General features: G+C 39.5%; 1 protein-coding gene across 6 annotated transcripts in view; it reads right to left on the minus strand.

Moving 5' to 3' along the window:
- Window positions 1–838: 838 nt before the first annotated feature.
- Window positions 839–22,140, minus strand: part of TGFBR3 (transforming growth factor beta receptor 3) — a 184,025-nt gene continuing 162,723 nt past the window's right edge. For all 6 annotated transcript variants that reach the window (XM_077785442.2, XM_021526362.3, XM_085586442.1 and 3 more), the window contains 8 exons: window positions 21,738–21,887; window positions 19,863–19,994; window positions 19,448–19,615; window positions 16,565–16,864; window positions 15,966–16,086; window positions 12,000–12,035; window positions 9,909–10,016; window positions 839–3,724 (listed from right to left, as the gene is read on the minus strand). In XM_077785442.2, the coding sequence (XP_077641568.2) occupies window positions 3,606–3,724; window positions 9,909–10,016; window positions 12,000–12,035; window positions 15,966–16,086; window positions 16,565–16,864; window positions 19,448–19,615; window positions 19,863–19,994; window positions 21,738–21,887 (1,134 nt within the window). In that variant the 3' untranslated portion in view covers window positions 839–3,605. The remainder of the gene's footprint in view (window positions 3,725–9,908; window positions 10,017–11,999; window positions 12,036–15,965; window positions 16,087–16,564; window positions 16,865–19,447; window positions 19,616–19,862; window positions 19,995–21,737; window positions 21,888–22,140) is intronic.

Consider the following 22,140-nt stretch of genomic DNA (forward strand, 5'->3'; position numbering starts at 1 on the left):
AATATTGTGTTTGGAACCGGCAGGACATGGCAGCAAAGATCTGATAACGCTATGAATGTCCCGATGAATGACAAACAACAACAGGGCACAACAGTCACCTCACATGAAGGGCTGTAGCACAACCAACAGTACAGTCTTCTTGTGAAGCATGAGGTAGATATACATAACAGAAAGAACATACACGAGAGGAATGGTTAGGAAAGAGCAGGGGGAAAGTTACAATCATCAGCATCTACAGACATTTTGCAAAATACATTTTCATGTGGGAAATGCTACAAAAATAGCTTAACACAGAAGATCTGAACTCTTGAAACACAAATGTAATAATGTCCAAAACCAAATAATGTAAAAGGTTAGAGTTAGTGATTAGACGACACATGACAGAACAAGCAGTACTTGGGAGTTTAAGTATCCTACTAATAGCTTTTACAGGCAGAAGGTGTCCATTTTAAGCCCAATCCTCCCAATCTTACATAAGAAGTTCCTTTGCACTTGATTCCATCATGCTGAAACTAACCACTGACTCCATCCATCCAAACCCCTGCTTTAACACCCTCTGCTGGGACAGGAGAGTCCCCCTGGCCTTCCAGCCCCTACAGGGCTCTGCCATGTGAGTCCAGCGTGGTGAAACCCCGTGGGGCAGAGGTGGGAATCAGTGCCTCAGCAGTCACACATTCAGGAGCTGCCACACCACACCCAGAGACTGGCAGTGGTGACAAATGGCTGCTATAAAACCAGAGCCTAGAGATCTATCAGGCTCTGAGCTGAGGGCAGCTCAACAGCTGCTGCAAAGTGCTACACACTTCTGTTATAAGGTTATTCACTGGGAATGCCTGGGTTTGGTTCTTTCTCTTTATTGAAGCAAAAATGACTCTTCCATCTGCTAAGCCATCATGTGCTATTTTGGTAAACTCCAACAGACAATTAACTCAGGTGTATTAAAATTGCTGAATTAAATAGCTGAATATATCAAGTTCAGTTAATTTAAACTGTATTTCACACACAAGTCAACAAACCAAATCTTTGACATTTATATATTTTTGGTTTATCCAATGGTATATATAAATCTGTAAATTATTCTAAAATTAAATTTTTGATAAAAAATTGATAATGCAGCATGTTTCTCTCAAAAATATACAATTATCTATTTTACACAGAATTTTTCAACCTGTCCATCCCAACAACCAAATCTAATACTTCCTATGAGAAACTACTTAATAAAATATCTGAGGAAGGAAAGGGTTAAAATGGGGAAAGGAATTTACAAAATATGTAAATTTCACAGTAATTGAAATTAAACATTTCATATAGAGTAACTTACATTTATCTAAAACATTTAAATATATCTTTATACAGAAATTTAATGTAGTAAAATATAGCTATGATTGAAGTTAAAGACTCTAGTCTTCTTTGAAGACATCTTTAAAGACTTTACACATAGAATATGCTCTAACAATACATTCTGCTGAAGGTTAGGCAAAGCGCTTTCTTTTCAACCACACAGGCAGCACATTCATCCTCCCTACGGCTCGGAGCAGAGCCAGTCCTGCACACCCTTCTGCACGGGGTAACCACGCCTACACGACACCTTGTCCACATCACCAGGACTGCTCACTGGCCTGTAACATCAAATATTTTTGCATGTGTAACTCTAAGGCTCCCCTGCCTGCACAGACACTGAGACCAGCCCTGGTTCAGTGTCGAGCACGTGCTTCCAATAGTGAGGACAAAGCATGCAGTTACCCATTTGCATAGGTTTGCAGGATTGGTAACAGATTTGATTTAAAGTGAGTAACACTCTGCCTAATCCTGGGCACTTAAATCTTTGCACATGTTGCACTTGGACCATCCTGGCACCAGCAAGGCACAAGTGTAGAATCAGCAAGAAATCTGCAGCTCAGACTTCTGGGCAGACTATCACTCAAGTGTAGTGAAGTCCCTTCCTCTCTTGCAGAACACAGGTAACCTTCACTACAGCTAATGAAAGTTATTAATCCCATTTTTTAGAGGAAAACAATGATCTCTCTTCCTCAAAGAAGGATCAGTAGAACACATTACAAAGTGGCAAGTAACAGTCAAAAGTGTTAAAAGTGTCTTTTTTTGCTTTTCATTGTGCAACAATTTGAAGGTGAAGATAAGGCAATGACACTAAAAATAGTGACAATTAGTATCCTTCTTCCATTTCCATATTCTGATACTACTCTGGGACTATCCAATCATAATGTTCATACAATAGTTTGACACAAACAACTGCACAACTATTTTCAGAGGACAGCAAACAACAGGCACTATTGTACATTCCTTGTGCCCTCAAACTCTTATTTCAAAGAGAATTTAGGCTAGCTAAAAGATTAGAATCAAATCAACCTCTCTCACCTATCTACCTATTATATATATAAAATTTAAAACTGTCTTTACAGTTTATCTATACTTATGGATTATATGTTTATGTAAGGAAGGAATGCTGTGCTAATTTCCAATTGGTAAAGTGGTTAGGCTGTGTATACCTCGATATATGTATCTATTTGCATAAAGACATTGCCGTTAAAGGTACACACCCATCCATTTAGTGCACAAGACTTTGTCTAAATGTTTGTGTGTGCCTGTATTTGGTATAGCAGATCAAAAATCTCTTATAAAAGAGCTTTGGCCCATAAAGCAAAAGAGGGAATGTTTGAGTGTGCTCTTTTCAAATTACCAGATCAATGACTATTAAAACACAAATACCTGGCCCAAACCTGAAGATGCAAGCACAAGAAAGCAAATGAGATGCTGTAGCTGTAAGCTGAAAAAAAAAAAGATTATTCTAAAGAGGATAAATGTAGCTGAATAATAAAATGTTATTTACCAAGGAGATCTGACATTGATGTTTTCTTGCTCAGAAAAACAGAAATCCTTTGACTTAAGATCACCTTTGTTCTTCTTATCTTATGTAGTGATAGGACAAGGAGTAATGGCTTTAAACTGAAATAGGGCAAGTTTAGATATTAGGAAAAAACTCTTTACTGTGAGGGTGGTGAGGAACTGAACAGGTTGCCCAGAGACGTGGATATCCCATCTCTAGAAGTATTCAAAGGCACATTGGATGGGGCTTGAGCAATCTGGTCTAGTGGAAGGTGTCCCTGCCCATGGCAGAGGGTTGGAACTAGATGATCTTTAAGATCCCTTCCAACCCAAACCATTCTGTGATTCTATGACTGAATTCCCTTAATGAATACCTTGTGTCAATGAGAAGGTTCAGGGAAAGGAAAAAATCATATAGACAAAGCAGCATTTTTCCGAACTGGCATAGATTTCACATTGAGGGCCCACAGACCCCTAGAACAGGTTGCAGTACTGCAAAATTAGTAGCTTTGTCACATGTAGCATAACGTGCTAACAAGATCCAACAGGATGTGTTCACTCATGCATTGTGTGCTCATATACACACTCACACACACAGTGGCTTCCCCAAAAGAAAATCAGTATTTTTTTTTTCTTTTTCCCCCATAGAAAAATCCCTCCTAATTTTTTCAGAAGCAATCAAACCAATCCTTTCAACGTTAAGAAGCTGCTGTCCGATGTCCCCACACAGTCCTGTGCTGCTCCTTGGCTGTGTCCCCGGGTTAGGTGGCACTGCTGCTGGAGCAGGGGGTGCTCTGTGTGCTGCCAATGCTGTGAGCTGCACTGCTGTTCTCGGAGGCTGGTGGTGACGTAGGGACCTGCTGTCTTCCCGATGTCTCCCCTGAGGGACAGGCAAGAGAAAAAGTGGGGTCAGGAGAAGGGAAACTGAAAATGTTGTCATAAAAAACAACAATCCATTTCTTCCCAGTCTTCCTCTTCTGGTGGTTTGTTTTCCCATGCAATTAATATATTGGGTAACAGACCTTAATTGGAGTATCTCTGAAAACGTTATTAGACGTTGGCACCTAAGCATTGCTCTGCACATGGGGAAAATAACAGCACTGTTTCCTTGAGCATTTTGCAAGCAGCTGATGGAATCTACCAAGATCAACATTGTCTATCTTCTGTTGTCAGCTGTCACTCAAAATGGGTCCTATTACACAACTCAGACACTTTATAGCTTTGCTGTTTCCAGGAAAAAGGCCAGGAAGTGTAGGATTTCGTTTTAATGCCAGTTTATAGAGCAGCATATTTACTAAAAGTGTATCTCAAAACAATCTTCTTCAATCAGATGGATACCACATATCCTAAGACACAGCCAGTTTTCTTCATGTAGAAAAGCAACAGGCTATCCTGAAAGCTTGGCTTCATTTGTTTCTAGTACAACATGCAGAAAGTTTCCCTATAGCTACCACAGTATGTACAGCACTTAGAACCTGCCGTGAGACCATGTCTCACCATTTCTTGTTAACTGTTTACTGACAATAAATTAAAACCCCTTCATTATTCAGACTGCCAAGTCAAGCACTTGGGGTCTCCTCACACCATTTACACCTGTGGCTGGGATTGAAAGGAAAAATCCAGCGTTCAACTAAGCACGAAAGTAATAATTATGCCATTTAATGCCTGAAAGATCATAATAAGGCCACATAGGAAACCATCACTGCGGCATTTTTAAAGTTACAGTGCTCAAGTCTGTAACATTAGCAATATTACAAAATAAGTCTCTTCAAAATAGATGGCAGGACTTAAGTTTATATAATGTTCACTGTAGCTACCCCTTCCCTTGAGCTCATCTCCAGCATGTGAGCCTGTGATCTCAGTGCAGGAACAGTCACACTGCTGCTGCCTGAGCTGCAGACCTGCCGTGGCAGCCAGCAGCAGCACAGCTGCTTTCCCAGAAAAGAAGCAAGACGGAAATGATTTGTGGAATCATAGGCAGAGCAATTAGGAAAAATCAGAGGCTGGTACATCTCCTGCCTCATGAGTTTATGGTGACACAGCTCTCCTGCTCCACATTATCCTGTGTTATCCAGAACCTGATGCCATGTGTCATATCTGCACAATCTAATTTTTCTTCCATGTTCAGGATTTGGTAGAGATCCCACTTCCCAGTGACTGCTTCAGTGACAGGCTGAAAGCTGGAGGCACAGCCTGCATCCAGAGGGTTACAGTGCAAGGACGAGCCAGCTTCCTCCCACGGGAGCTGCTCTGGCACATCCCCATGCCCTGTGTGCTGCTGCCCAGCTGCCAGAGCCTGAGCTTCTCGGAATGTGGCTGCAGAGGAAATGCACCTTTAACACTTTGTGTCTCAGGCCACAAAATATCCTTCTGCAGGCTGCTCAGTACTCAGAGGTGCTGCAAACAAAAAGGGCGTTCTGAGGATTTCTTACAGCAGAGGTTGCAAGTGCTCTGTGTAATGGAGACCAGCAGATGTGCTGCTAGCTCAAGCCACAGCCACAGCTGAAGTGCACTTAAGGCCCCACAACACACAGCTCTTGCCTTACACCCCACTGGTTTAGGAATCGGGAGGAAAGAAGGGGCAGGACAGGACAGAAAAAAACAACAAACTGAACTACTAAACCACACTGCCCAGGAGGCCAAATAAACTTTTAAAAAGAGGGCGAAGATCTTGTTTTTAAATTCAGCATTCAGTCCAGCATTTTACTCTAGTGAGCAGATTTTGAGTTCTGTTTTTCCCAGTGTAAGAAATAACTATTGTAGCTCATACGTGAGCCATGGATTTCTGCTCATAAGCAGCAGGTCAGAATCTACCCCCAGTCATCTGCAAAAAAAATCAAGTTTCAGCTTTAACTTGCTTTGGAAATGGCTTTGCAACCCCCCAGAATAAACAGTATCAAATCAAAGTATGTGTCATCATGCTGTACAGGCTTTCATAAGCCTTGTTTGGATGTTTCTTCCCCTCCTGACTTGCTCCCTTCTCCTCCCGTTGTTTGTGTACATGTTTTCCTTCCTTTTGTACTACAGGATATATTTATCAAGGCAGCGATAAGCAAACTCCCTTTCGATAAAACTAAACAGGCAGAGACAAACATCAGAAGGCAGCGAGGCGGGCTGCAGCCCCCAGCTCCGCAGAAGCCGCTCGGGCGGCAGAGGAAGGGCAGCCTGGGCTCCCCCGGCGGGGCCCCGCTCTCCCTGCAGCTCCGCTGTCACCCATTTTACAGACCACACGGCTACACAGCTTTGGCCAGCCTCGGCACACCAATACAGTCCCTATGCATTTAAACATAAATTCATTTATAAGCCAAACACATGCTGTTTTTATTTTATGGTAAAGTGAAAGAGCAGTGCCACAGTCCCCAGCAAGCCCAATGGCTCACACTCTTCTGGCTCCTCTGGAAAGTGTCCTAGGAGGCACCCTCCCTTCTGTTTGGGTTGGAAGGCCTCTTCCTTCCACTGTAATGGCCTCTGCAGCACCTCATTTCTAGAGCACATCAGCAGCTCTGATCCACCACAATCGCTTCTTGAATAATAACAAATTCTCTATGTTCTCAAGAAAAAAGAAAATCCAAATCACAGTGATGTTATGAACACACAGCCTAGCAACTACATCTGGACTGGCTGATTTTCCTTGTATTTTATTTCCTCAACACCTAGCTAAACCCTAGCAAAGTTTTTTTTAAAAGAGTATTCAAGAAAAGGATGTAAAGAAATGTAAATGATCACTGAAGAGGCATTCTCCATCTGCCTTTTTCACATAAACAGCTTAATGTATCTTGTATTACTGAACCAAAACTGCTCAGAATGGACACATCTCATCTATTGACAGTAAACAAGCTTTTACCCATCTGAACGCGACAACATGCACTTTATTATTCATGCTTAGGAAAGCTGCCAGTTGTACTCCCTGTCCAGGAAGTCTGAATGTTTGCTTTTCTATCTCCATTTGCCAAATATAATTGGTTGCTATGTCAGTTTGCTTTAAATCAGAGTTCATAAAAAAGGGAGAAGTGGGGGAGGAGGGACACTTTCAACTTCTCAGATTTTGGAACACTTTATCCTCTTAATTTGCAACACTGCCTGAAGAAGGGAAGCGTACTTCCTAAGAGAACACAGGGACGGATGTTTTCTTTAACACACTTTACAAGGTTTAATGGTCACATTAACTAATCAGGCTTGTGCCTGTCTCTCCTAAACACACTCAGTGAACCCTACTAAGACACGTATTACTTGGATACATATTTATATGGTTAAATTATTAAGGGTTTCTGCATTCATGCACATACACCTAGGTAAATGAGGCTAATTGTGGCAAATGTCTGGCAATTCCCTTAGTTCTTGGGTGCTCTCCAGGCAGCACCAACACTTTTCATGCCCTTTAACTGACTAGAGAAATGATCAAAAGTAGAGTCTTTTTGCAGACAAGTCAGCTAAAATTCCTCTGTTGTTCTGATATTAGCTTTCCCCCTCTCTTCTCTTACTACCTGTGTATCACAGGACATCTCTACTCCATGTGGAATTGTTTCAGAGAAATCTAGAATTTTCTAAAGCACAGCTTTGATACTTTGGCAGAAATTTTTCATGACTGAAATTAGCAAAAGCCCGACATGACAACACAACAATTGTTGCTCAATATCTGGAGATTAAATTCTACCTATCTATATATATACATATAGTTCCTCTCTGCTATCACTTGCTTGAGGTTTTAATGCCAATGGCCTATCAAGACAAACAAAAGAGCTTATTCACATAACACTTTGTTAGCATCAGAAGCACACTGATAAAATTGTTATCAGCAAATCTTACTACTGGCAAAAAGGTGGCCTTTTGCTGCATTGCACATAGCACAACAGCAAAAAAAAAAAACTTTACATATTCCAAGCTGCCATTCTCTACCAGCAGTAGCTTTTATCTGTGCTCTGAGTATCAGCAAAACCGAGTTTTAGAATGAACTCATATTTTCCAACCTTTCGTTTAAACCATGTGTGGAAACCCGGTACTACTTACAACAAAAGATGCAATTTCAGAACACGATTCAGCAGTGCATAAATTATCTAATGGCAAAAGAGAGCCACTCTGTAGATGAAATTTGGATTATCTATTTTTCTTCCTCTCCTCAAGTTAATAAAAGCCTGCAGTGAGCTCTAAAATGTTTCCACTGCAGCTGGATTATCTTGTCTGCCCAGCAGTTGTCCTCTAAGAGGTTGCGCCTGCCAGAGCCTCTGCTGCACTCTGCTGCAAGTTATGTTTTGTAGATACAAGACACTGTGCACAGAAAAATTACATGCACAGGAACATATGTGCAGTTTCACAATCCTTTGAAAATCTGAACCAGAAAACTTCCTAGATGATCTCTAATAATTTCTGTGATTCTCTAATCTGATAAATTACAGTGTCTCCTTTCTTTCTTATATTCATTTATGACTTTTTGTCTGACCTTTTCCTCTACTTGTTTTCATCTCTCAAACACAAAGGCAGAGCAGCTGCCCTCTCCACTACTTGTATGTGGTCACCATGACTGATGTACTTTGCTAATAGAATTCTTTTAACAGGACTGCTCCAAGTTCTACTATTGCTGAAGGATTTATCATGTTGGCTTTCAGTGTTCCTTGAGTACTCACACATAATGTGCCTATAGAGGGTTCTGTATGTGAATACAGATTGAACTTCCACAAATGCAGGACCAAAGGTATTAATTTAACAATTAGTTAATCTTTTTTTGTTAATCAAGGTTACTGATATGGGAATTACTTAACTTGCCACTTACTCACTGAAATAGCACTTGCTTTTCTTCCACAATGCTTCAGTACTTATATAAGACAGAATTATACAATTTATACATATTATCACAACCTTTAAGTTTTCTATGTTTGCTTCAATTCCAAACAAGTTTCATACACAGCTGATGCACTCAGAAGTATTAAACTGCTTATACAAAAATTGTTGCACTGCCAACTGGAAAAAATGCCGTAGTTTTTATTTCCAAATTAACATAAGCTTCTAGGTCATAATATTTACAGAAGCTCTGACCCAACAGGGCCGGACTCTCACTCCTAAATAGCTTCCATGAGGTTTCAGATGCCAGAAAAAAAACCCAAACCTGCAGTAGGCAACAGGCAAATTTCAATGCTCCAGAGCTGCACAGGCCTCACATTTTTCCCACCTCCCAGATCTCGGTAGAGTCTCATGAGGCCAAAACTGGAAGTAGTCGGGAGCCCAGAATACTCTAAGGATCCTGAGATACCCTATAATCCACAAGCAGCCAAGGTCACATGCTGGAAATTAAGGCTCCACCAGTGTCCAGTCCTTGTCTGGGCCATGCAACAGAAAGCCCCCCAAATGCTGTCTTCTTTCAATACAGTATTCCATTTTTATAATTTAGTTTAGCATGGGAAAAAAATTCTGAGACACTGGAAAATTATCTGTGATTAGAGGCTGCACCAATTCAGATACATTCCTAAGTATTTTGTTGCACACAATTAAGATTACATGTGACTTCTAGCAATTGAAAATAGTAGTTGAAGAATGAAGGAATAAATAATTGTGGCAAAAATTCTATGCAATCGAGACCTAAGAAAAATTTTCAAGTCTTGTTATACTCAGAATATGTCTGTTCAGATAAAGTATTCTCTTAACCATTTGGTCCACATCTTGTACACATCAGCCTAATGTACTAATTGCAAAAAAACCAAAATTTAAAAGTAGTATGGGAACCAAAAGGGATCCATTAACTGAAATATTCTTAAATTCAAAATACAGAGATTTTACTAATGATAACACACAAGCCAGAAATACTCAATTTTACTCATGTCCCAGGTGAGTTTTCAAGACTTGTGTTTAAAATTATTTAAGCAAATTTTAAACCACAAGACGTAACATCTCCCTTTAGGGAAGGGCGGGTATCATTTGGCAGACATGCTGTAAGGGCTCATGGGAGGAGCTGCTGGAAAACTCCTGAGTAAGAAGAGAGAGCAAGGACATAGCAAAGGCCGGGGCAAGCAGCGGTGCTCGCTGCCCTCCCTCCCCGGGCGGTGGGTCAGAGGAGCCCCGAGCCTGGCCTGTACCTGTGCGCGAGTAGATGAACCAGAGCGCTCCGGTCAGCAGGGCTCCGATCACGAACGCCGCGAAGGCGATGCCCACCACCGTCAGCGTGTCCAGCCCGTACAGCGCGGCTGCTCAGGGAAACACAACACAGGCACTTCTTATTTACACAGGCAGATACCGTTCTACAGAAATCCACCCTTACTCTTTCATGGAAGAGCTTTTTGAAATTTCACAGTTAACTAAGCACCGCTTTGAGAAACAGACCGGCAGATTTGCATCAAAGAAATGAAAACGATGCTTTCAGAGTGGCTTCAGTCCAACCAACTGTTCCACATCACAAAGTAAAACTCCAGCTCAGCACACCCAAATCTGGGAAATGTTGCAAAAATTAAGCATTTTTGGTTGGCTGTTAATAACTTGCTTTCAATTAAGTATTCATTTATCCTTAAAATGTGTTTTAAAAAGGCTGAAATGTTTGGCAAAAATGCTTTTCATTTAAATGGCCTAACATTCAAGCAAACTTTCCCCTATATCTCCTCAAGTTCAGTCTGAAATCTAGGTGGAGAACGGAACTGCTGTTAAGAGGGAAGAGATGCCAGTAAAAAGTCAGCGAAAACATAAATAGAAACAATTGTTTTTCACATTTGGCAACGCTTTTAATAACTGAAATCAATTCCAGATCACAAAAATAGAAGTGCACACACACGTAAATCACTTTCTAGGGGAGAGGCCCTTTTGTAGGACCATTTCAAGGGTAACAGCATTTGGTTCCTGGATGTATTGTCCCCCAGTGATAAATATCCAAACAGAAAAACTTTTGGCCTGTGTTTTTCTTTTTGATAATTAGAAGTACTTTAAAAATTAATAATAATTCTGAAATCTTTTAGGGAATTTTCTTCTTAGAAAACTGGTTTCTAGTTTTAGTATTTTTCATATCTCCCAGTGTACAAAATTGCTTAGTCCAAGGAATAACATTTTACTGACTATGCTGGCCAGGAAATGAGCTGACTGGATCTTAGTAGTATCCTTCAGTGGAATTTTCAGTTCTCAGAACACAACCAACACCCTCACTTTACACATCCTGCATCCAGCAGATGTCCCTAAGGACATCCCTCATCCCCTTTTGACAAAAGGCTTCTCCAGCAGCTCCTGTTGGCAGGAGCCTTCAGGACCCATTTCTGGGTATTTGTGGCCTAGTTTGCATATACCACACCTGACAGATAGATAGTGTCTTAGAAGCTTTTTCTTTCATTTTTTCTACTAGACTGTTTCTGGTTCCTTCAGCTACTTCTAGTCATTCAAAAGCGAACACAAAAGACTAAATTCAACTGCTTTTTCCACCAGGCACCAGTCAGTATCCTCTCCTCTCAGGAGGAAACACAATGGAGAGAGGAAAGTTGCATGGAGAAGTGGCAGAATCAAATTGCTCACTGCTTTTGCTATTTTGAACAAATTTAGTCTTGAAGGCACAGGGACAGGAGCAGAATAAAAACCTTTGCACTTCATCTTTAAATCCCCCTTTTTTCCATTCATTCTTGCTTTTGGCTACACATCATCTGCACCTTCCTGTTTATTTTTTTTTTTCTAGTGCTGCTTCTGTCCTTTTCTGGGTCACTAATTGACCCTGATTAATTCACTACACCAAGCTAACATTAAAACCAAAGAAATTAATCCATATCAAGGCAGTGATCTCATCTAAGCATGGCCTGTAAGTGCTGGTGCTGGAACACCTGGTGCTGTGGTGCAGGACAGGAGTGTGGCTGAAATAGGGCACAGGTAGGGCACAGAAGCTCGGAGGGATGGCACTGCTGCTCTAACACTGGTGTTGGCCTCAGCAGAGAGGAGGAGATAACACACACACCAGCACATGAACTTGCTAAGGCTGAGACTCTTGCTGGTGTTTCCCCAAACCTTATTTTCACATACACAAAAGGTCACAGTCCTCCTCTGAATACTGATGGGAACCTCTCAATCAACAGCCAGCATTCTGTTCTGTCTCTGAATTAAACATGCACACAGTCAGAAAGCTTAAAGAGAATTCTCTTAATTTATCTAATGCTTTGTAGAGAAACATTTAAAAATTAAAAGAGATTGTTTTAAGAGTTACTTACGTGGCTGTCTCACATTTGGCTTTGGAAAGGAAGGATCTAATTTAAAACAAAGAAAATGCACAAAATATTAATCAGATAGAGTTCCACATGCAGCCTACAAACTATGCAGGGTCTGATATGACAGAAAGACATTAACTGCAATTTTTAGAAACCATGAATTTCAAGAGAAGCAGTCCAAATTCAGTAATCTCATTCATCTCAGAAAAATTCTATTTATATATTAATTATTCCTCAAGGGACTCTATCTAGAGTATAGTTCATGCACCGTATATTTTGCTGGCAAATACACTGCAACCTTTCCCAAAACAGATGTCATCAGGCATGACCCACAGTAACTCTGGTTACCCCTCTGTGGAACTCTCAAAGTTCACAGATTGTGAAGGAACAAAGATTGTGTTAAGGTGAATACATTCATCTGACCTCTCACTAATCATAAATATGAGATACCAGCATACTAAATCGTACACACATACAAAAGCACACACTCATTAAAGAATAGTGAGTTTTGTAGCAAAATACATATTGTTTTGTCAAAATTGCATGTATATGTGTTGATTCACCTATTTTTCTGAGTCCTACATGGCATTCTGTCTTGGAAGTTGTGTGGGTTAGTGTTTTTTTTGTTTTGTTTTGGGTTTTGTTTTTTTTTTTGGTTGGTTTTTTTTTGGGGGGGGTGGGGAGGATTTTAAAATTTATTGTTATATATAAGAAATAAAACATCATAGGTACCATTCAAAGATCAAAGCTATTTTTCTAGGCAAGAATACCAAATATCATCATCCTAGCGATGAAGATATCACCCTGTAACAGAAAGAGACAAATAAATATTTAAAAAATTAAGAATTCCCCCTCCCTTTTTTTAATTGGTCTCTCTTAGCTTTCTCCAAGAATGCCACCTCAAGCAAAAGAGCTTCAGACTCAGGGACCTGTTTGGTTAGCTGCAGTTTGATTCTGGATTGCCCAGCAACTAAGGGATTTCATTTATATCCTCGCATATCTGAGTGTGATCAGTGCAATAGACATAAAAGGATTTGATAAGACTGTGTTTCAATACTTGATTTTGTACTTTTAGCAACTGGAAAAAATAGTTTAATTAATTTCAATGCAAACATAACAGCCTAAGAATACATAAATATATTCATTTATTTTAAAGTGTTCTTAAATAAGACCATGCTTCTAACTTCTAAAACCCAAAGCTTCCAGCAATATCCTTTAGACCATTAGGTCCTGAGACACATGTGCCTACAGAACCCAAAAAAGCATTTTATTCTTGAACTGTGTTATTGTGTGTTGTTCTAACACATGAGTATCTCTTGCAGATCAGTTTTGGCAGCTGGCAAAACAGGTGGAACAGTAGTGGGAAACAGGTGAGGACATAGAGGGGTGTGTGGGGTGGTATATGCACAAATAATCTGGAAAGTTATCAAGTACACATAACAGCAAAGATATAACTGAAGGTAAGATCTGCAAGGAGGGCTGGACTGAAACCAAGGAGCACTGAAAAGTACAAACATGGGTAAGGGCACTGTCAGATTGCCCAAACACTCCACTGGCATATCCCAAGTGCCAAGAAAATGCCTTCTGAACTGAAGGGAAAATGTATTTTCCATGCTATTTCTATCACTGGCCTCTCCACAGAGAATATAAAATCAGCTAATGATAAGCTGTGTAGCTCATTATCAATTCTCTTCAGACATCCAGTTCTTAAATGTATTTTACTGCAATTTGCTCAGAGCAACTCAGAAGCAGTGAGAATCATTGAGGTCTACAAAAAACATCTAATTTAAGAACAAGTGCTGCCAGCCTTTAGAATTATCATCATCTTCTATACCTTTGTAGGATAGAGGCACTTGTTAATTACCCTTTTGACCTTCTTTCTATGACCTGTCTCATTTTGCTATAGAACTAATAATCTAAAGTTTCCACACTTAGCAAAATCTGAACAACACTGGTAGATTATTTCAACAGAACATGTATTTCCTAGCATATAAATGGGGAAAGACAGGAATGCAAAAGGAATGTGTGTGGCATGGAGTTAGGTTTTAAACCCTTCCATTGGGATCCACTGCAAATTCTCATTTAGATATAGTATTGTGATTTCTAATACAGGCAATGACAGTTATAAACTTGTCAGAATTAAAAAATCACCTTAGCAATGACCAGTTTGTTCTGACTTTTGAAATGTCAAGCACATGACTTTCCCATGTGGCTTGATAAGGAGAACCAGGGGCAGTACCTCACAGAGTGATTTGCAATAGTGAAAGCTGGTTCTGTTCACATCAAAGAAAATGAAGAACACTACCTCTGAGAGGTAAATTCTCCTGTTCAATAATGTGATATAATTTCTTCTCCACATCTTAGGTTCACAAATGCCAACAAGAAAGGGGTTTTGATTCACTGCAGAACAACTGCATACCAACAAAGCTACATTGTTAGTGTGCCACTTTGTATTATGTCTGAAAGCTGGGATATGCTGGGGAGATTTCCACCAAGCCTCCTACAATTATACCAAATCACCCACAATGCAACAAAATACTCTATCACACTGTTGTCTTGTAAGCAATCTTTATAAATTTAGCTTGTCTTTGCACACTGAGACCTTGTGCCTCTGACAAAGACAACATTCTGAGTGGAGCCCGAGATGGGAGCTGTGCACAAAGCTCCACACATCATAAGGACAAGAGAGATGAAGTACGAGTCTGTTTAGTGAAAGACGAATTTCAGTTGCAGGATTTACTCATCCCCAATAGAAAACCTACTGAAATAATATGAGAGCTGAGCAAAATGGAAGTCCAGATTCAGGCCCAAAGCACAGTTTTAATTATAACAGTGACAGATCAAATACTTGAATTTAATTCATAGTGGATTTGGTCTGTATTTACAGTTGTGTTAAAAACTCTCTGAACTAAATAGGAGCTGACTTGCAGAGTTAGACAAAAACAGTTGTTGCCTATGTCCCTGTGCTGTATTTGAACTTTAAATTGTTCAAAGACTAACAGCATGCACTGTAAAACAGAGATTAAAGGACTCCTGATCACCATCCTTTTGATGCTCCCTGAAAAGAATTCCAGAGGTCAAACAGTCTTTGGACACCATTGGAAGATTTTTATGTGTATAGGAAGCCACTGAAGCTTCTTATGAAACCTCAATGCAAATACAAAAAGAAAAGATAAATGAATGTATTTTCTTCCAGGACTGCATCAAAACATGACTGAGGCTCTTGTCAGAGTGATCTACTAAGGAAAACTTTTGAATTAAATAAAACTGAGAACAGTTCTTACTTCCCATCACTCACAGGGCATATTCTTAAACTAGAATAAGGTCTCATCATGCTGTTTGGCATTAGTTCATAATGCACTTCAGCTTCTCCAACTCCTTCAACCAGTTACTAACCACACTCTTTTTTTTTTTTTTTCCCAAGAAAGATTACATAATCAAACACCAAAGTGGAGGCCCTTTGTGCATACTATCCTTTGTTCTTCATAGTTTAAGAACCTAGTGAGACTCCAGGGGCCACCTCTTTGTCTTACTTAGTCAGCTTTAAGATCCTCAATACTTTGTAATTCTATTGTTATTATTCATAAACATATATTTACAAGGACAATAAATAAAGGACACAGCAGGAAGTAGAAGACTGCCTTTGATCTCTGGGCAACAAGAAATTGCTCCAAGTGCTACTGCTACATTCATACTTCCCAAACCCATGTTATTTTGTACTGCTCTGAGTATTCCTCTCTTAATGCTTGGCAAACCCACATGTCCAGAGAACAATAATGTGGTTAAAAAATGGCTACAGCTTGGCCTGATGACTGCTGTAATGGAAATGTCCTAACAAGTAACATCTTACAGACAGAGTACCACCACAAGATTATACAATGTCACATACTCCCTCATTTCAAGTGACTGTATGTTACACCATAGTCTATATATACAGCATTATTAAACAGGTCAAGCTCATTTTTATACCTTCTTGTTTTCCTTCATGTGTTATTACAACAAGGGGCTTGGTGAAGGTTTTCTTGTTGTGCATCATGGCCAAGATCATATCCACATTGAGAGAGGTGCAAGCTTCATCAGGAGGAATGCACTGGAGTGCAAAGAACAGAGGTCAGTCACCCATCTGCCAGGACAGCTTTGCCAGTGGCACAGTTGCCTCATAACTAGTTTTACCCTACACAGTTTACCAAAAAATGAGAACCTCCAAACAACCGTATCTTTTGTAGCAATCAGATTACAATATTATCCAATATGGTGCATGCCTTTGGAAATTAAAGCTAACATTGTTTGCACTTTGGATATGCATAGAAAAGATAAACTTGAAACACTTCTGCAATAAAAATCAATTTCTATTTGTAGCCACCTAAAGAAATTTAAACAGCAACTGCAAATTATGTAGTCAAAATGCACAGTATAATAACTCTTATCTACTAAAATTCTGAGCCTAGAGATATCATGTTCACTAGACAATTCCATAGAAAACTATTTATTACCTTCAGAGTTCAGATTAAAAAATACATTGTTTTAATCTAAATCAGAAGTTTTGATAAATTTGATTAATTACTGACCTTTGGCAGTCCTTGAATATCTTTGCCTTTATTTGCACACAAAGTCAACTCACAGTGAAGAAAGAGCAGTGAGATGTTGAACATTGGTTTGAACACAAAGCTGAATCTTTTTCTGTCCTTCTGTGCATGTGATATTGGAAAATTTTTTTTCTCAATACTGTAGAATTTAACAGATTCATCTTTAGGACAAATGTTTTCTATAATGGTATAGTCAGACATTCTATCTGGATTTGAAAACGGGGAAACGAAGCACGTTTGAATAGCAAAGCCCAGCAATCTGTCAGCTTTAGTCACAGACACCTGCATTAGAGAAAGAAACAGTAAGATCTTAGAAATGACATTTTTAGTTCACATTTCATTAATATTTTCAACAGTTTTTAAAGCACTTTTCCAGTGCCATTTCCAATCTGAAATATTTTGAAGGCTAAATCTTAAGGATAAACTGTCAAACTGAGAGACAGAAAATCTGTGGTTTCAAAACCAGCAGCTGTTTAATAGCGTAACCATGCATAAATACAGCAATTCCTTATCTTTCTGAAAGCAGATGAAACCCACCCCCCCCAGATAAGACACACAGTTAATGTCTGTGTCTGCCACCTGAGGTGGCACTGCCTCCCTTAGGCAAACGGACTACAAGAGAGCTGTATGGAAATCAATCACTAATTCTATGGTTTTGTATCTGTTCAAAATTATAATAAAAAGAGGAAAAACAAAAACAAAAAACAACAGACACAGAGAATCCACCCCTAGCCAAGACAGGAATGCAAAAGCAGAGGGGAGGTCATGGTCTGACGTGTGGGTGGCATTCCTGGGCTGGAGGGGGTGAGGGAGCCTCCTAAAAAGCCATTTCTTGTGAAAGGATCCTTTTAGCTTATTGTAAGTTTGAAATTCATATCCTTTTATGAAAAATAATTAAGACTGAAAGCCTCCAATGCTGTGATGTTGCTCAGCTGGATTGGAATGCAGACAATCAATGCTACAGAATAAGTAGAAGGAAAAAAAAATTGAATTTGTAACAAATGAGGCATGTTGCTCTTAAGAAACAACAGAAGCATTTGTCTAACCATTAACACTGCCAAATGAAAGAGCCACAAGAAATCTTAAAAGAAATGTGCCTTATATGCATGTTTAATCCATATGTGCTACTTGTATCTTTAAGGAAGAGCCTGCCAAATTGTGTGGTCTATGCAGTAATTTCTGGATGCTAGGAGTTTTGCTGTGAATAAAAGCATTTCTCCTTTTTTTCATGTAAGCAGCAATCAAATTAGAGATGAAGGGATGTGCTGAAGCATCTAAGCAAGAAGGACTATCTTCTAAAAAGAACAGAAATAAAGATGGATGAACAAAAGTCAGCCACAGATACTGACAGGAAACAAGCTAATGGTGTAAACTAATTAAAAAAGAGATTATGGAAAGTAGGACAGGCATACTACAGTTAATTAAATAAAAAGATGAATGATATCTCAAGGAAAGAAAAGAACCACAAGAGAAAGGTGGAAGATCAAACTATGGTAAGAAAATGACAGCAGAGAAGAAAGAATAAAACTCCAGAATCCAAAAGATTCAAACACAAAAACCCCTTACCAAACAAGCAAAAAGAAGATAAAGAATTTTTACCAAATATGTATTTATCAAAACCCAAAAATATTTTTCTTAGTAACAAATGCAAAAGAGAAACAATAAAGGGGGGAAAAGATCAGTGTCATCTTAAAAAATGAAGTCACTGAAGTTTAAAACTGATATGTTTTCCACTGCGCAAGAAAGAAAAACAGAAAAAAAGGCTTTTGCCACGACAGGTGATGAAGACATCAGAACATCTGTCTGAATAAACAGCTCCATTGGGCTCAGAGTCAGGGGGATTCATTCCAGATCAACAGAGGAAGTGGATGGTTTTAAGTGTTTGTTATAAAATTATTCTTAACTGAGTGTGACAGACTTAATTTTTGCTTTAGCTGTCTTAAGTACTTTCCAGTGGGTAGAGAACAAAGAAATGAAAAAGTACACTAAAATAATGAAGAAAACTGCACCAAATGGGTCACTGTGGTTATCATGTGCAACATGGGCTCCCAAAGAGGAACTGATTTGGGCAAGAGAAACACAGCATAGCCCTGCTGCCTTTTGCTGGTCTTACAACCCCATAGCTCACACCTTTTGATTTACTTGCCTAGAAACTGGCAATACTTCTTCATTGCAAAAGCTGCATTTATTAATATCTACCACTATCTGAAAATTAAACATTTTGTTTACATAGCTATCTTTAAAAATACTGACTGTGTTGGTGTGAAATTCCACAGATTTCATAAGCAACTCAGCAACACATGGAAATATTGTGCAAAATGAAGTCAAGGGTACCCAGCTGTTGATTTTGTTTTAGCATTTTTTATCTAAATCTGCTAGATCTCTTATGTGGTAGCATTCAAAAGGATTATCACTGATGTTTTTAAGCAGATTGGAGAGAGATTGTGATCTGTATTAACTGTGTAACCTGAGAACACTAGCATATGAAAGACACACACTTGTAATAATTATTTTACATGTCTACATCTTTCAGACGAGTTTCAGACATAAAATAAAATTAGCCCATCAGGACATGCCAGTTCAGAGCATGAGTTCAGAAACCACCTTAAAGTTAAGTACGGAAAAGCAGATTTAGCAAGAATCACCCATCTGCCTGGTAAGTTAAATTCAACCATTTTGCAAGAATCCTTTCAGTTTTGTACCCAAAATATTGTCCTACTTCTTATCCCACAGTTTCTGTTCTCTGCAGCCATCAGAGAGACCTGAACAAGCTGCCCAACAAAAACCTTCAACTCACAAGAACAGATTTGTCACACAGCCTTGCAAAACCCTTCTGCTAGTTTGAAGTCTTTTTCAATTTGTTACCTCTACATATACTGGCCCATTCTTGGAAACAGAGAAGAGTCCTTGGGAGGGAGCAAGGAACAAATCTGTTTTGTACAGGTCCATGTTGAAGGTCACATTGGTGATGTGTGGTTCAGGAGGCCAGAAAATGCCTCTGTCATCCTCTGGCTGGTGCAGTGTGCAATTAAACTAAAATGAGAAAAAAAATACAGTCACATCAGGAGTCAGGAGTGATAGAACAAATTTTTTATGTACAATATAGGCCCAACCACACTACATCTACTTAGTGCAAACCTTCAACAGGGTCATAATACTGTAGTGAGAAGAAATGTGTTAAGAGACAAATTAATTTCTAGACAATTAATGTAATTTATGTAAAAGGCCTATTACAATAGTTATTTCTTCGCTGTCAGGTGCAAAACCAAGGGTGACATACCGCTATTTCAGGCCAGCTTGAGAAAGCCATCTCTCCCTCATCAGCATCCCCTGGAAATCCATTATCACCTGATTCCATGTCGTCATCTTCAAAACCACTGCCTTCAGCTGGTGCTGACAGCTGAATGACAATCTGCAGAGAGAGGGATTGCAAACAAATTAGATTAGGTGACAACCGAGCACTCTCATGGTTATTATTTTCTGCTCTCTTCAGAACAATGCAAAGGCCACAAGAACACCAGCTAAGCAAATGGTGAAAGCATGTCTTGAACAGCCTTGTGCTGAGCTTGTAGGATATGCAGCTTATATTTAAAGAATGCCTGAGTTTTTTTTCCAGAGTTCAGAGCCAGTGAAGAGAGACACCAGTCTGGGTGATGGTGTCTGAATGAACAGCCCAGCATTTCTGTTCTATTTCTAGTATTTCTATAGCCAACACTGAAAAAAAAAGAAATGGCTTTCTAAAGTGATATTTTGGTACTAGCAGTTCTCCTTAGTGTACTCATAAAACACAAATCCCTAAAAATGTTAGAGTCACTAAAGGATTTTCTCTTCTGTCATTAGCAATTTCTTTTCAGACATGTACACCCAAAACCATAATATTACCTCTTCATTTTCTCCTCATTTTTTTTCCACTGAATTCTCCCCCTCATTTTTTTTAAATCATCCTTTTCACATGTCTTAATTTCTTCACCTGGAAATTTATGGATTTTTTTTTTTCAGTGTTCTGCATTCTGTCTCTTTATGCTTGCAGCTTCTCAGGTAGCTCCCTCCCTCTCAGAACTTCAACTTTGTTTTCTTAGCAACTGCTAAAAAATGACATACACACACCCTTTGACACTCCACTGCAGGGTGTCTGTTTTTTAGGAGAAACGCTCCCAAATTCTGAACAATCCCATACATGATTCGGAGTTCAAGTGTATAGCCAAGACTATAAAAAACATGATGGAGAAAGGAGAGGAGGTAAATAACCACTTTACTTTGGGCCATAATAGAATACAGGACCATGAGAGTATTTAGCTCCAGATCTGTGCTATTCTGTCATTTGCCGAAGATTCTATCTTGGTTTGGGACTGTTTCTAAAGTTAGGTGCTACTGACACCCCAGCATAGAACAGTTTTAACCAGGCAAGGTCAGATCAGATTGCCTGAGCTGTGTTTGGGTTGGACCACAGGTTTTCCATCATTTGCCAAAGTTACTTCTATGTACTGGAAAGCTCAGCAAGAGAAACGTGTCATTACTTTTGAACCCAGAATATCTGCATTGTCCTCTGGCTCATAAGCTGAGCCAATCTGGAAGCAGTTGATTACAACCTAACTGGGCTCCTTTGCATCATCACTCATATACAAGTACTCAAGAGTCCTTTCATTATGTAAAGCAACTGCTACAAAAATATAAGTTCATATTGTAAGAGAAAAGCAGGCCAAAATAATGTAATTTTCTCACATTTTATAAGCCTTTGTTCACACAGAATTTTAGAAGAAAAAGATTTCACTTAATTCAGGGTATGAATTAAAAGGTAGTGCTTTGTGCAATTATAAAGCTTCATTCCTATTTCTCTTTACAGCAATGTATTATTGCTTATATATGGATGATCAAAGCTGCACAGGGAACACCAGTGCAACTTCTCCCAGACTGGTATAGATGGTCCCCAAATCCTCTGTTTTCCTTTGGGATACTATCTGATCACAGGAGCACACTGAATGTGCAGCCTTCATACCTCCTTGAATACACGGACTGTGGTTGCAACTAGGTTTGAGCTAGGCAGCAAAGGATCAGGATGCCTCCTTTTTGCTAAGACTAAAGCTAACTACAATGGCTTCCTTGTACTACTACAATGTGCAGTACAGAAGGTGGATCCTCTTGGTAAAATACTCACAGAGTTAAAATAAACAATCTTGTTCAAGATATACGCTGCCCGAGTGCCACATTTGTTGAGCGAAGATTCCAAGATGAAGTGGGTGCCGTTCGTCCTGGCTTTGCAGGAGTGGTCCAGCAGCGAGAGCTCCGTGCGGGCGTGGCCGCCGGCCTGGAACAAAGGAGCTTTGTCAGGGGCTGAACACAACTGTGCTCTCCTCTGCCAAAGTGCACTCCAGCCCCTGCTCGTGGGGCTGCAGGAGGAAGTGAAGTTCATTGTACTGACATCCAGGGAAGGTCACTCTCAAAATGCTGTTATACATGGCAGACAAGGAATAAATGTAACATGGAAAAAAGGAAACAACAGGTTCATTATTAATCTGATGATGAATAATGCTGACTCTGTTTGGTCTGAAATGAGCTAA

Source organism: Lonchura striata, chromosome 8 (assembly GCF_050655825.1).
Source record: "Lonchura striata isolate lonStrDom1 chromosome 8, ASM5065582v1, whole genome shotgun sequence".
NCBI lineage: Eukaryota > Metazoa > Chordata > Aves > Passeriformes > Estrildidae > Lonchura > Lonchura striata.